We start from the raw sequence: 13044 nt of genomic DNA on the forward strand, positions 1-13044 counted from the left end.
TGTTAAATATTTGTTGACTATCTCATCGCTGACAAAGGCTATTTCTGTTGGTACCTGGCTGCCAGGCTTATCAAATAGAATGAAGCCGTATCTCTAGCAAAAACAGTCATTTTAGAGCTCTTCTAACATCCATTAATATGAGTGAGGAGTGTAATAATACAATTACTGTCATCATACACTGTGCGCTAAATTGCCATCCAATAACATCCAACTTTTCTTTTCATACTTTGTCTTCACTTCTCCCGGATGTGAGGAGTGAAAAATAGGCAAGTAATCATTTACAGGGATGTAGTTGGCATCCCGGCGGATTGGGATGTTGGCGGTCAGAATACAAGCGCCGGAATCCCGACAGCAGTCGGAATCCTGGCACGAGAATCCCGACAGCTGACATCCCGACGGTAAGTATTAGGGTTAGGGGGAGGGTTAGGTTTAGGGTTTAGGGCTAAGCTCTAGGGCAGAGGTCTTCAACCTTGGCCCTCCAGTTGCTCTGGAACTACACATCCCAGCATGCACTGCCATAGTTTTAGCATGCTGCTATATCAAAAAGGTGGCAGTGCATGCTGGTATGTGTAGTTCCACAGCAGCTGGAGGGCCAAGGTTGAAGACCCCTGCTCTAGGGCATACTTGCCTACTCTCCTGGGACTGCTGGGAGCCTCCCGAAAATCGAGTGCCGCTCCCGGCACCTCACCAGAGTAGTCAAGTCCCCCGGAATGGCCGCTGGTCCCCCGTGACCTCACTCTCCAACAAGTGAAAATGGGTGGTTCGGATGGGCGATGACGAGATTTGCGCTGAATCGTGTCATCGTAGCCCCGCCCCCTGCTTTACAATGCCGGTAATATCGGCATTATAAAGCGGGGGCGGGGCCACAATGACATCATCATTCAGGCACGACCTTGCTCCGCCCACTTAAGCAGCACCCACCTTCCCTGCTGCACCGACCTGGCAGCCCCCTCTGAATGTCGGTAAGTATGCTCTAAGGAGAAGGTTAGGGTTAGGCTGCAAGGGGGTAGTGTTAGGGTTGGGCTGCAAGGGGGTAGGGTTAGGGTTAGGCTGCAGGAGGGGAGAGTTGGGGTTAGGCTGTGGAAAAGGTGGCTTAGGGAGAGGGTTAGGACACTTACCTAATTTTGTCGGGATTCTGACTGTTGGGATGCTGCGGTCGGTATTCTGACCACCGGCATCCCGACTGCCGGGATTCCATTTAGAAGCATTGCCATGTATTGGTAGCAAGTCCTGCCAAGGGAAGCAGCACATGCATGAAGCACCCGCCTGTTGGCTATCTTTGCGTCCCATTTTCGGGGTTCTCTGCAGTAAATGTATTTAGATTTACAGAAATGCTGCTCTCCTCAGCTAAATCATATTTTAAAAACCCACACACATCAGGGATAATGCTGTTAAAATAATTCACAAACAGTGAAATAAGATTGACCTGCTAAATTGAGAAATCTGTGACTGGAATTAATGTAGGATGAACAGGATTATCCCATCAGGGCAAGTTTCTATGAGATGATAAGCAGTAACTGCAAGGAAAATTAGATTTAACAGTGCATTAAATTGCGTATTTAGGAGGCATCGACCAGTAGATTATTTCCAAATACCGAGTCATGCTTCTGAAAATGAAAAGCAGGGCTGGTGGAAAGAAAACTAATGCTCTTGTTAATTTATTATACAGGCAACCACAGAAGAGATGTCAGACAGGAGAGACCATTTGCATTTTAGACTCAATTATGCAGAGGAGTTCAGAATCAAGAAAGAGCTGGAAAGATTGCTTAAGCTTCCTCAGAAGGCTATCAGGCGTGATACAGTGCAAACCAGCTCCAGAAGCAGCTCACCTCTATCTGTGATGCAAAATCCTGCTACCCCCCATTCAAATCTCTTTAATTCTCTCTCACATCCAAGATCTGGGGTTACAGGTAGGCTATCTCAGCCCACTTGCCGGTCTGCACCAGCATCTGCCGTGTCCAAAAGGGACCCTCTTTCTGACCATGTAGAGAAAGAACATAATCATACAATCCGTGTATTATCAAAAGATCCCGTGTATTCACCTAGAAATTTCACGCAAATGTCAAGAGTTCATCAGCAGCTGCCACATAACCCGGTATTCATACAAGCAGATATCACAGGGACTGACCACAATACAAAGAGACCTGCCATAGCATCAATGGTTGGGACATTAAGGCCTATATCAGTTTTCACACGGCCGGAACCACCTTCAAAGCCGAGATCTTACATACCCCAGGGCTCAGTCAAGCCACGTAGATCTATGAAGCCCCCAGAGGCACCGAAAAAGGTGACAAAAATGCAGAAGGTGACAAGAGTACCTTCCTTGATAGAGAAAGGTGCTAATGTTGGATCAAATGAAGACAGTGACAGCAGTAGCTCTTCCTACAGCTCATCACAGGATAGCGATGACTCAGACAAGAGAACAAAAAGTAGGAAAAAGAAAAAGAAAAGACAATTAAAGACCACTGGGAGCTTGGCTACACCAGAACAAGAGAAAGCTGTAGGTGTTAGTCATATGAACCCTACAACTCAGTTTGTAGGTCAGTTGCTTGAGGTTACTGACAAATCTGCAACTCTTTTAAACAATGGACACGATAGCAGCAGTCGGGGAATCGCAGCTGAAACCAATGCTACTCCTCTGGTGCCACCTGTGAAGGCCACAGTTAGGACAGTGGAAGAAATAATAGAATCACTACATGCTCCTCAGTCACATACAGCCTCTGACTTGATGATAAAACAGCTAATGGAGAGTGTCCTGGGCTTGAACTATAACATAACATTTGGGGTAAGTCAGTTGGACAATCTCTGGTGTCTTAGCTAAGATAGACGTACAAATGATTCCAATATTGATATGGATTAATAGCTTTATAACATGTTGGCCCTGATTCTGAGTCGCATGCAAGACCGATGTCCAAAGCAGTTGAGCCATATTTTTGCTCTTTGCGTGTGACTGTCGCACTGCGCATGCATCCAGAGTACTTGCGCACAGAGTGGTGGTTGAAACGCACGGTCTCAGAATTGTCTTAAAAATGTATTGGGAGCTCATTGGGAGGCGAGAGGAAGGTGGCTATGTAGACGCACGGAGATGCTCCGTCTTATGGGCGTGTAATGCATACTTGACGACTTTCTGGCTGCACCCCCTGGCAGGGGGCAGCCAGGTTTGCGCAGCAGGGGGTGTGGAGGCGAGAATGGTGGGCGGTGCGGGGGCATGGCGGCACGATCGCGTGGCCCTGTTCCCTGCTATACAATGCAGAGATTACCAGCATTGTAAAGCAAGGGGCGGGTCTACGATGACAGCATGGTAAGTAGGCGGCTGCAGGTGGTGGAGGGTGGGATTTTACATGGGTGGCGGTTAAGCTGGGAGACTTTCCCACTCTTGCGGGCCGCCAGGATCACCCACCTAATTTTTGGGAGCTTCGCCGACATTCCTGGAGAGTAGGCAAGTATAGTGTTATGGGATTGTTGCTGAAGTGTTTTCAAATGTAATCTCTCATACCGGACGGAGGACATACTCTGGCGGAGAATCTGCCCCTAGCATGGGGCTGGTGATGTTTCCATGGTGCGACTGATGGTTACGCTAAAGATGCACCAAGTGGTATTTGCATATGCAGACACATGGCTGTACACCAGGGAAGGGCTTATAGTATTATTTGCATATAGTCGCAGAAGCCATACCGGCAGCAGAGGCACACACGGGCGCTGCAATGTCTGACACAGAATCACGTCCATTCTTTAAAAAAAAAAAAAAGAATTGTATTGAATTACCAGAGAGGAGACAAGTAAAAGGAATGGATAACTAAACAGCTTTTTACATACGTTTCCAAATGGTGTGAAAAAAAAAAAAGAGAAATGTCCAAAGGGTTCTGAAAGGGATCCCTAAATTTTTAGGCAAAAATAGGGATTTTGCATTTTTTTTCACCTAGTCTGAAATGGTGAAAACTTTTCATCTGGTTTACAGGGTGCTATAATTTGCAGCAAAATAGGCCGATTTTGCCATCCATATCAGCCGATTTTGCACCGCGTTGAATCCGGCCCAAATATTAAGATGACCTTTTCCAGAGTATTGGTGACTATGAGTTCTGCAATATCACTGGTCATATTATAATTATTGCTATTATTATCACCATTGATATGTGTGGCACCATAGTGCTCCACATCTGTGGATAGTTGAATTAACAGGACATACATAAAACAGGGACATAAGCTGCAGCCCTTAGAAGCCGGGTACGGCTTCCACTGGAAACAAGCTCTATGCTAATCGTAGCCTGGGGGCTGAGACTGCCTGTTCAGTGTGTGAATGGCAGGTAGCGCTTCCAATAGGAAGCGGACTGCAACTGGCTAACTGAGGTGGCAGATTTTACTGGAGGGGGGCTGCAGCCCTGCAGCCCCTAGGTAAAATCCGCCACTGCAGTACACCATCAGCCAGTCAGAAGCGGATGGATAGTGCTGGCAATAGTCATCATCATCACTGCACACCAGCCCTCTAGCACAGACAAGAAATGTGCCTCCTTAAAGACATATCTGCGGATATGGACACATCTAATTGTGGGGTCTAGTTACTAAGCAGTGTTAGGAGACAGTGAAAAGTGATGTCTGTGATAAAGTGCCAGCCAATCAGCTCCCAACTGTCATTTTTCAAACACAGCCTGTGAGATGGCAGTTGGGAGCTGATTGGCTGGCACCTTATCACAAACTTATCACTTTTCACTCTGTTTCCTAACACTGCTTAGTAAATAGACCCCCTAAGGCATTTTGGAGGCATGCCTTAGTGGTATGTGCATGACCACTTCTCCAGGTGTGAGGAGATACAGATGCACAGTGACCACTGCTCATGGGAACTGCTAATCCTCCAATAAAGAGACCATACAAAAGTGGTAAGGACAGTGGGCTGAACCAGTGAAATCTATAGACTGCATTGGTAAAGCAGTCTCTCTCTAATTATTGTGTAAAAAGACACAAATCAATGATGCTCAAAGTCTTGATACTGATGTATGTCTACGTATTTTTGGAATGCGTGTCCAATATAATATACAAAATGTAAGATTTTTAGGTGCAAATTTATCAAATCTTGGGGAGAGATAATGTACCGACCAATCAGCTTCCAACTGTCATTTTACTAGCACAACCTGTATAATGGCAGTTAAGCTGCATACACACTAGACGATTTTTATGAACGATGAGGAAGATAGTGATATCATTCAACGACATATTGTTCATATCGTTCAGTGTGTATGCAGTGAACGACCAACAATGCACGCTCCCGCAGGTCGTTAACGATGTCTTTTGTTGTCTGTACATACAGGCCAATCTGATGATATCGTCAAGAATTGCCAGAGATGTGGCAGGATGACTTCACTGAAATATATCTTTAAAGAGATCTATTTCAGTGTGTACACCCAATATCATTTGTCCTGCACTACAGAAAGTTTAAGGGAAATCTTTCACCAATATCGTTCATACAGCACATCGTCTAGCGTGTATGAGCCTTTAAAAGCTGATTGGTTGGTACTTTATCGCTCTCTAAGATTGGATAACTCCCCCCCTAATGAGTCCCATAATTCTGATGCACATAGGGGCAGATTAATCAAATCTTGGAGAGAGATAAAGTGAGAGAGATAAAGTCCCAAAGCATCAGGGGTGGGATACACTAAACGAAAAATGTGGTAATACCCCCGTTTCCGAGGTTTTGCCGCATTTTCCGTATGCACTAATGTGTTACTGCTGGGTCTCCGACGCAGAGGGTAACGCCATCTATTGTTGGCGTTACCCTATAGAAGCCTACGGGCTTCTACCGCATCGCGCTGCTATGAGGGATTCGATCGGATCCCTCATAAACCCGGAAGTCCACTGTGCAGCGGAGATTGCAAAGGACAGCTCTTATCGGAAGAGCTATGTTAGTGCATATGCAATCAGTACAATTGCAGTGCATGGCGGTAAGTTGCGCCATATGTTAGTGCATCCTGCCCCAAGCCAACTGAGACGCTGAGAGACACAGACTGAGAGCCGCTACAAGCATCAGCACAGGACACCAGATTTTGTGCGTTCCACATGGATCCTTACTGCAGATGATCCGGTAATACACCACCACAGTAACCTAGTGATAGACCAACCCTCCACATTGCCGACACCAACATGTCAGGTTATTGACGCACAGCAAAGGAGTGGATAATTTGGTTTAGCAGACAGCTCTCCTAAAGTCAGGTCATTCTCATCCTATCTACTGTAGTAATCAGCATATGTATAGTGAGAAGATGCTGTAATCCACACAGTGCAATATCACCATACCGCAGCTCTATATAGACTATTATCTCTGATTGCTTCATAGCTGTTGACATTCAGTGATTTACACCTTGGCTACATATGCAACTACAAGTGCTTTGTGCTGGGAGACCTTTGCATTGTGCACCTGAACTGGCTTTCTCAATAAGACACTTCATCATTCATACCCCCTGCCCCTCACTGTCTCCTGCCCCCTGCCCCTCAGTGTCCCCTGCCCCCTGCCCCTCACTGTCCAATGCTGCAAATTACATCATTACACAGCAGGAGCCAGGCTGTGATGACACGGTCCACAGCGAATGGTATCACCAAGGCCCACCCACTTCACTAGGGAAATCGGTAGTGACCTGGGAAGGTGGCCTATACTCCCAGGAGTCCAGGAGAACTCCTCAATATTCAGGAGCAGTAGGCACATAGAGTATGAGTGTATGTTTGCTGATGAGCATTAGCTATACGTAAACTAGTGTATGCTCAAAATATAGTATGTCACACTTAGGGCCTGATTCAGAGATTTACGCAAAGCCGATATTTTTGCAGATGGAGCGAATGTTTGCTAGTGCACACGCGCAAAAGCCCTATACTCTGCTATGCTTTTGAAGCCATTAGCATATTTTAGCAATTGCGAACAGTTGTGAATGCATTAGTGTACATCTCTGAATCAGGCCCTTAGTATTTAATACAATTGATAGGTGGAATACTGTTAATATAATTGTTTAAACATGCTATTCTTTCTTATGTGTTGCTAGGTCAGGCAATGTAATCAAGATGTCCTTGGAATGATGTATACATCCTATAGAAAAACATAGTAACATATAATATTATTGCCTGTATGTTATAACAGGACATATAACACGCTTCACACATTTAGCTTGTAGTTATCTCACTTGCAATTTTTCTTTAAGGTCAACCACACTTTCAGTACATTCCCATATTGTAGTTTGTAGTGTTCATTCTAGCACCCTGCACTTGTCACAGCCCGTGCAGTTCCGCTTTCCTGCCTGGGGTGTCGCTCTCTGCTCTGGTGCTTCTAGCACACTGTGGTCTGTATCTCAGCAGTTTGTTGCATCAGCTGAGTGTGCTAGAAGCACCTGGTCAGAGAGCAACACCCCAGGAAGGAAAGAGGAACTGCAAGGATTGTGACAAGTGCAGGGTGCTAGAATGAACACAAGGTCTGCATATTTCCTATAACTGACCATATCTGAACCCAGTATTCTGCAGAATATTTAATCGCACCTCAGATTGCCTATACGTTAAGATCAGGCATTGGGGCTGATTCTGAGTTGGGATTGTCTGAAAATCTCTGCTTTGCTATAAAGCTGCCCAGGCATATTATCAAATTGCACAAGTCAAACACATTGTAATGAATAACTTCTTATTTCAGGAAATGACAGAAGAGAACTGTGAGGCACAAGCGGAAGACACAGAGGAGACAAGACTGAAAGATCAGGAATCAGCGTCTGCAGAACCTCTATCTCCAGGCCAGGTCCTCATCACTTTCTTTCTAGATTGGTTTAATGTGCCCTCAATATACAGTAACTAGGGGTTTTCACTATGAGCTTGACTCACAGTTGGATGCAATACCAATGTTTTCATTAATGGACGATGTTTTTTCAACTGCGCACACGTTGGATTCGCACTGTGCATGTGCCGCAATAGTCTTGCGATGGCAGTCACAGAAAGGATTTATTCTCAAAGTGATTGACAGTCAGGGGCTGTTTGGTGGTGGTAATGGGGAGGGAGGGGGGTGGCGACTGAAACGCAGGCATGTTGTTGCCGATCCCTTACGCAGTAGTTAATACTCCTGTCAGCCATGTTGCCCGGCCATAGGGTTACTCAGAGGTCCAATGATCGACCAATATGCATCTGATGGTTGCGTCTTTGTACACAAGTGGCGAACTTGGGGCCTGATTCAGAGTTGAACGCTATGCCAATTTTCACGTAGTTGAGCGAATATCGGTGGTCTGCGCGTGCGACACAGCTGCATTATGCGCGCAGCGAATGAATTGTGAACGCGCTCACTGTGAGGATTCACTCACAATTGATAGGAATAGACCGTTTTGTGGGTGGTTACGAGGAGTTCTGCCCAAAACGTGGGCATGTCTGGGCGTTTCCATACAAATCATACAATTTTTCCCTGTACATTAAACTCAACAGAACTGCTAAATTGTGGGATAAAAATTGTGCATCTCATTACCTTCCCTCAGCTGTGTACTACACATTCCACTCCCTCAGCTCTAATAACACATTATCCTCCCTCGCCTGTGTACAAATAAAATCCCTTCCTCACGCCTGTAGTAACTTATTCCCCTCCCTCACCTCTGGAGTAACACATTCCCCTCCCTCACCTCTGTAGTAACACATTACCCCCACTCACCCCTGTAGTAACACATTCCTCTCTCTCACCTCTGTATTAACACATGACCCCCGCTCACCACTGTAGTAACACATTCCCCCCCTACTCCCGTGTTGTAACAAATTCCTTTCCTTCACCCCGTAGTAATACATTTAAAATTCCCCTCCCTCACCTGTGTAGTAACACATTTTCCTCTCTCACTATTCAAACAGGGGAGACATACCAACTACCAGTGATGTTTGGCAGCACTTGGGATGAGAGTTGGTGTTTGAATACTGAACTGTCCTTCTTAGTGGGCACCTACATCATGGAAGGATTATTCTCTCCGATTTCATGTTTCTAGGTCTAGGGGTTTTGGCTGGGCGTTAATGAGTCAGTCAGTTAGTCAGGTCAGGGCATTTGATTTTATATATATATAGTTGTACAAATATATAATGAAGCATGTAACACCCTCAGCGTTATAGCGAAACATATTTAGCATGGCACAATCCCAAAGAAGGTCTAATGCCTCTACCCTGAGTGTCATGGTCACTATATATCACCTACTGTAGAAACTAGCATCTACTAAACAATAAAATTCCATTTTTTTGATGACATTATGTTAATTAGTACATCTCCGTTTTCTTTTTCTATAACTTTTTTTTACCACATTTCCCTCTTAATAAATGAAAATTGAAGCAATGTGAAGCAAATGACACTTTACAAGGGTTTAGAAAAGCTAAAAATTTTGGAGGTGACGGACATTGATGGATGAGTATTTCAGTTCCAGCCTTACCCAGTTTCGACAGATGATGCAATAGAACAATAGGAAGGCACTTTACAGAGACCGATGTCTGTTTTTACATGTAACCGTCACCATGAGGCCCGTTCCTGTCTTTAGAAGACGGACTAAGCAAATCATTATTTGTGATTTTAGAGACACCAGAATATTTAGATCCCATCGAGCATAATATGTTGTGGGAAACGTATGTAATACATTTGTTTATATTAGACATTATAGGGGAGATGTATCAAAGCTTGAAGAAAGATAAAGTGGAGAGAGATAAAGTCCCAACCAATCAGCTCCTAACTGTGATTTTTCAAACACAGCCTGTAAACTGACCATTAGAAGCTGATTGGTTGGTATTTTGGGCCTGATTCAGACCCGGACGCTAAGCTGCGTTCGCTCGCTGGCAAAAAGGGCCGGGTATGCAAATTCCGTGATTGCACTGTGTGGCCGAAGGACACCCTCTATGTCTTATAGAGCGACGGAAGTGAGCGTACGCTGGTGTATAAAGACGCCCACTTTCCTCTCTTAGCACATGTCATCTCCAGGAAGTTATGAATAATCGGTAACACCGAGAGCCATCGGAGCTGCACACAGCGCTTGAGGTAGACCTTACCCTGCCGCAAGCACTGCGATCACTGCAGGCTGAAATACAACCAAATGACTTGTACAGTGACACTTCCATGCTAATTATGCACACCCATAAAACTGTTTGTACGCCCAGACACGCCTGCATTTGCACCACCACTTCCCCGTTCACATGCACCTTCCCCTGTTACCACCCACAAACGGCACTATCTGTCACTCAAAGTAGTGTCCAGTCTGTGTACTACGAGCGCACGATTCCCGGGCACAGTTACTGGCTTGCGCACTGCGATGCATGCGCAGATGGGCGACCATCGCTCATAGCGAGCGAACGCAGCTTAGCGTCCGGGTCTGAATCATGCCCTTTGTCTCTCTCCAATTTATCTATCTCCAAGCTTTGATAAATCTCCATATTGTACTACAAGGTCCACAATGTCATTTAATCTGTTACATTCACCAGGACCTACAGGTTCCAGACACTGATGTCACAATGTCTGAAGAGAAGTTGTCCCTGGGAATCTATTCTCCCTCCATGGAGAGCGATGAGGAGAAACCATATCAGACTGTGTCCCCACCGGGCCAAGAGGGTGCAGAGGAACCCGTCACATCATTGCAGGAGAATGAGATGACAGAAGAGGAAGCCAAAGTACTCCTTAAATCTGCAGCACAGGTATTACCATCCACAGCCGGCAGCTGGTCTAGCACATGCAGCTGTTTGTCCTACACCATACAGTCACAATGATCCACATCCACTCACTCTGAGGTTGGGTCCCAATCACTCAGGGCAGCTGGTGAAATGTCAGTCTGCTCCCCCAGATTTTGGCTAATCAAGTATGATCACAATTTTACAGTGGCATAACTAGTGTCTTTGGAGCCCAGGGCAAGTTGAAAAATGGCACCCCCCCCCTTCCCCACACTCACACTCACACAGACACACACACTCACACACACACACAAACAGACAGCAAAATATAATTGCTCTCCGCAGGCGCGCAGCAAACAATGGGCTTGGCCACTGAAAGTGAGGCGTGGCAACATGACATGCCACCCATTTCTCATCACTCTTCGAACATTCCTTTCCATTCTATATGCACCTTACCTATACGGTAGTTTCTCACAACGTGGAACCTCTGAAGAAATGTATCCTCCCTGGGAAGATGGCGTCTTCAGTCGGTATTCACTATTCGTGTAGGTCACATTGTCCGGAAGATGCCTGTGTAGGAATATTAAGAAGGTCATCATCATACAACAGCGGTTCAACCAGACTCGTTACCCCTGTGTAACTTCCTGCCCCCTGTGTCTCTCAGCCACACAAGCTTCTGCTGGGCCTGCCACGGCGCCCAGGGCACGTGCCATGCTTGCCCTGCCCTAGATATGCCACTGCAATTGTATAGGCAGATCTGATTCACCCTTATTATGTAAATACAAATTAAATCATATAGATATTGATACAGAATCCCAGTTCTCTGTTTTCTAACGAGAGTAGTAGGAAGGAACTGTGATATGTGTTTCTTTTTGTCAAAGCTGTGATATACGGACTATAGGTATTGACTTAACAAGTGGGCAGCTTATTTTAAATGTGAAAATACAAAGTAAAATACTATTTACGCTTCTATACAATGGTACCTTTGTTGTGTTCTTCATGGAGGGGAGCAGGATACGATAGATAGGAGGGGTAGGGGTTATAAGTGTAAACTTTTATAAACATAGACCTACAAAGTAATGTAAATATAGAAGTATAATATAGAAATAACAGTCATCCTGTTATCAGTCACCAGGGGCTAGAGTAACTATTCATCGGTTTGTCAAAGGCGCAAAAAATTGGCGGCTTTGAGCAATAGTTCTAAAATAGGAAGAAAAATAAATGCTAAGCTGTTAGTGACGGTATATAGGAGGGATAGCGCCTCTAATGGACCCAACTACCCTGTCTGCTATGTGGGTCAGTCCATTCACTCCAAAAATGTCTGCTTGTCTTATACATCCAATTCTATCACACCCACACATATGTTACGCAGGGCCGTAGCTAGCATCTCCTGGCCTCCCCTATCTCTTCCCTGGCCCTTCCTCATGAGGCCATGGCCCTTTTTTGGGTGCATTATGAATAATGAGGGGGGCACCAATGCTCTTTCTGGCACAGGGCACCAAAAAGTCTAGTTACGGCTCTGATGTTACGCATTTCTGAAAGTTGTGTATGCAACTGTGTTTTGTAACCTTAACTTTGTGAACCGTGCTGCACTGCAGGTGGGGTAGATTAGATATGTGCAGAGAGATTTAGGGCCTGAGTTAGAGGTGGACGCAATGTCCATGTCGGACGCAGTAGAGCAGTTTGTTGCTACTGCACGTGCGCCAAAGCCACACTGCGAATGTGCTGCAACTGGTTTCGGACAGCAGTCCTAGGGCCTGATTCAGCAGCGATCGCTAATGTGAGTACAGTTGCGAATTCGCATGGAACGCAACTGTGAAAATATGCTAATGCCTGCCAAAGCTCAGCCAGCATCAAGACACCCACTGCTGCTATTCCCTAGCGCTAAATGATCCAGATAATTCTTATTACCTTTTATTTAAGAAAGGGCTCTATTCAGCACATATACTCAAAGAAGAAGTTTTATTTAACAAACGTGATCAATTAAAATAAAAAATTAAATGGCATAAAAACATCAGAATAATCATTATATAAACCTGTTTCAGTAAAAATATATTTAGTAATGTTGCTTATAGTAACTGCCAATCCTATTAAAGATTCAGCTTTTCCTATTTATCCCTTTATTGGGCAGTAATGTTTGAATTGGGGATAGCACCAATCTGATTTCAGAATTTTCCATTGCCTTGGTGATTTCTATATTCAGGAGCTGTGACCTCCCGCACTTATATCCCAGAGAAGCTTGATACAAGCACAGCTTCATTTAAATAATATGTCCAGTATATTATGTCGACATGAGAGTGACTACCTTGGTCATGATGTAAACAGAAAACATGTTGACATTTATGATGTCGACATTGATGAAACGTTGACATGACCAGAATGTCAGCAGTGTCTTTTTCATGTACCCACTAACCTTAATGC

General features: G+C 45.0%; 1 protein-coding gene across 2 annotated transcripts in view; it reads left to right on the plus strand.

Moving 5' to 3' along the window:
* The window catches only part of TTC6 (tetratricopeptide repeat domain 6), a 297795-nt gene that overhangs the window by 55339 nt on the left and 229412 nt on the right, over positions 1 to 13044 (plus strand). For both annotated transcript variants that reach the window (XM_088471191.1, XM_088471190.1), the window contains 3 exons: positions 1670 to 2785; positions 7658 to 7759; positions 10441 to 10650. In XM_088471191.1, the coding sequence (XP_088327317.1) occupies positions 1685 to 2785; positions 7658 to 7759; positions 10441 to 10650 (1413 nt within the window). In that variant the 5' untranslated portion in view covers positions 1670 to 1684. The remainder of the gene's footprint in view (positions 1 to 1669; positions 2786 to 7657; positions 7760 to 10440; positions 10651 to 13044) is intronic.

The sequence above is a fragment of the Taudactylus pleione genome, unplaced genomic scaffold, assembly GCF_031769625.1.
Source record: "Taudactylus pleione unplaced genomic scaffold, aTauple2 ptg000113l, whole genome shotgun sequence".
NCBI classification, from domain to species: domain Eukaryota; kingdom Metazoa; phylum Chordata; class Amphibia; order Anura; family Myobatrachidae; genus Taudactylus; species Taudactylus pleione.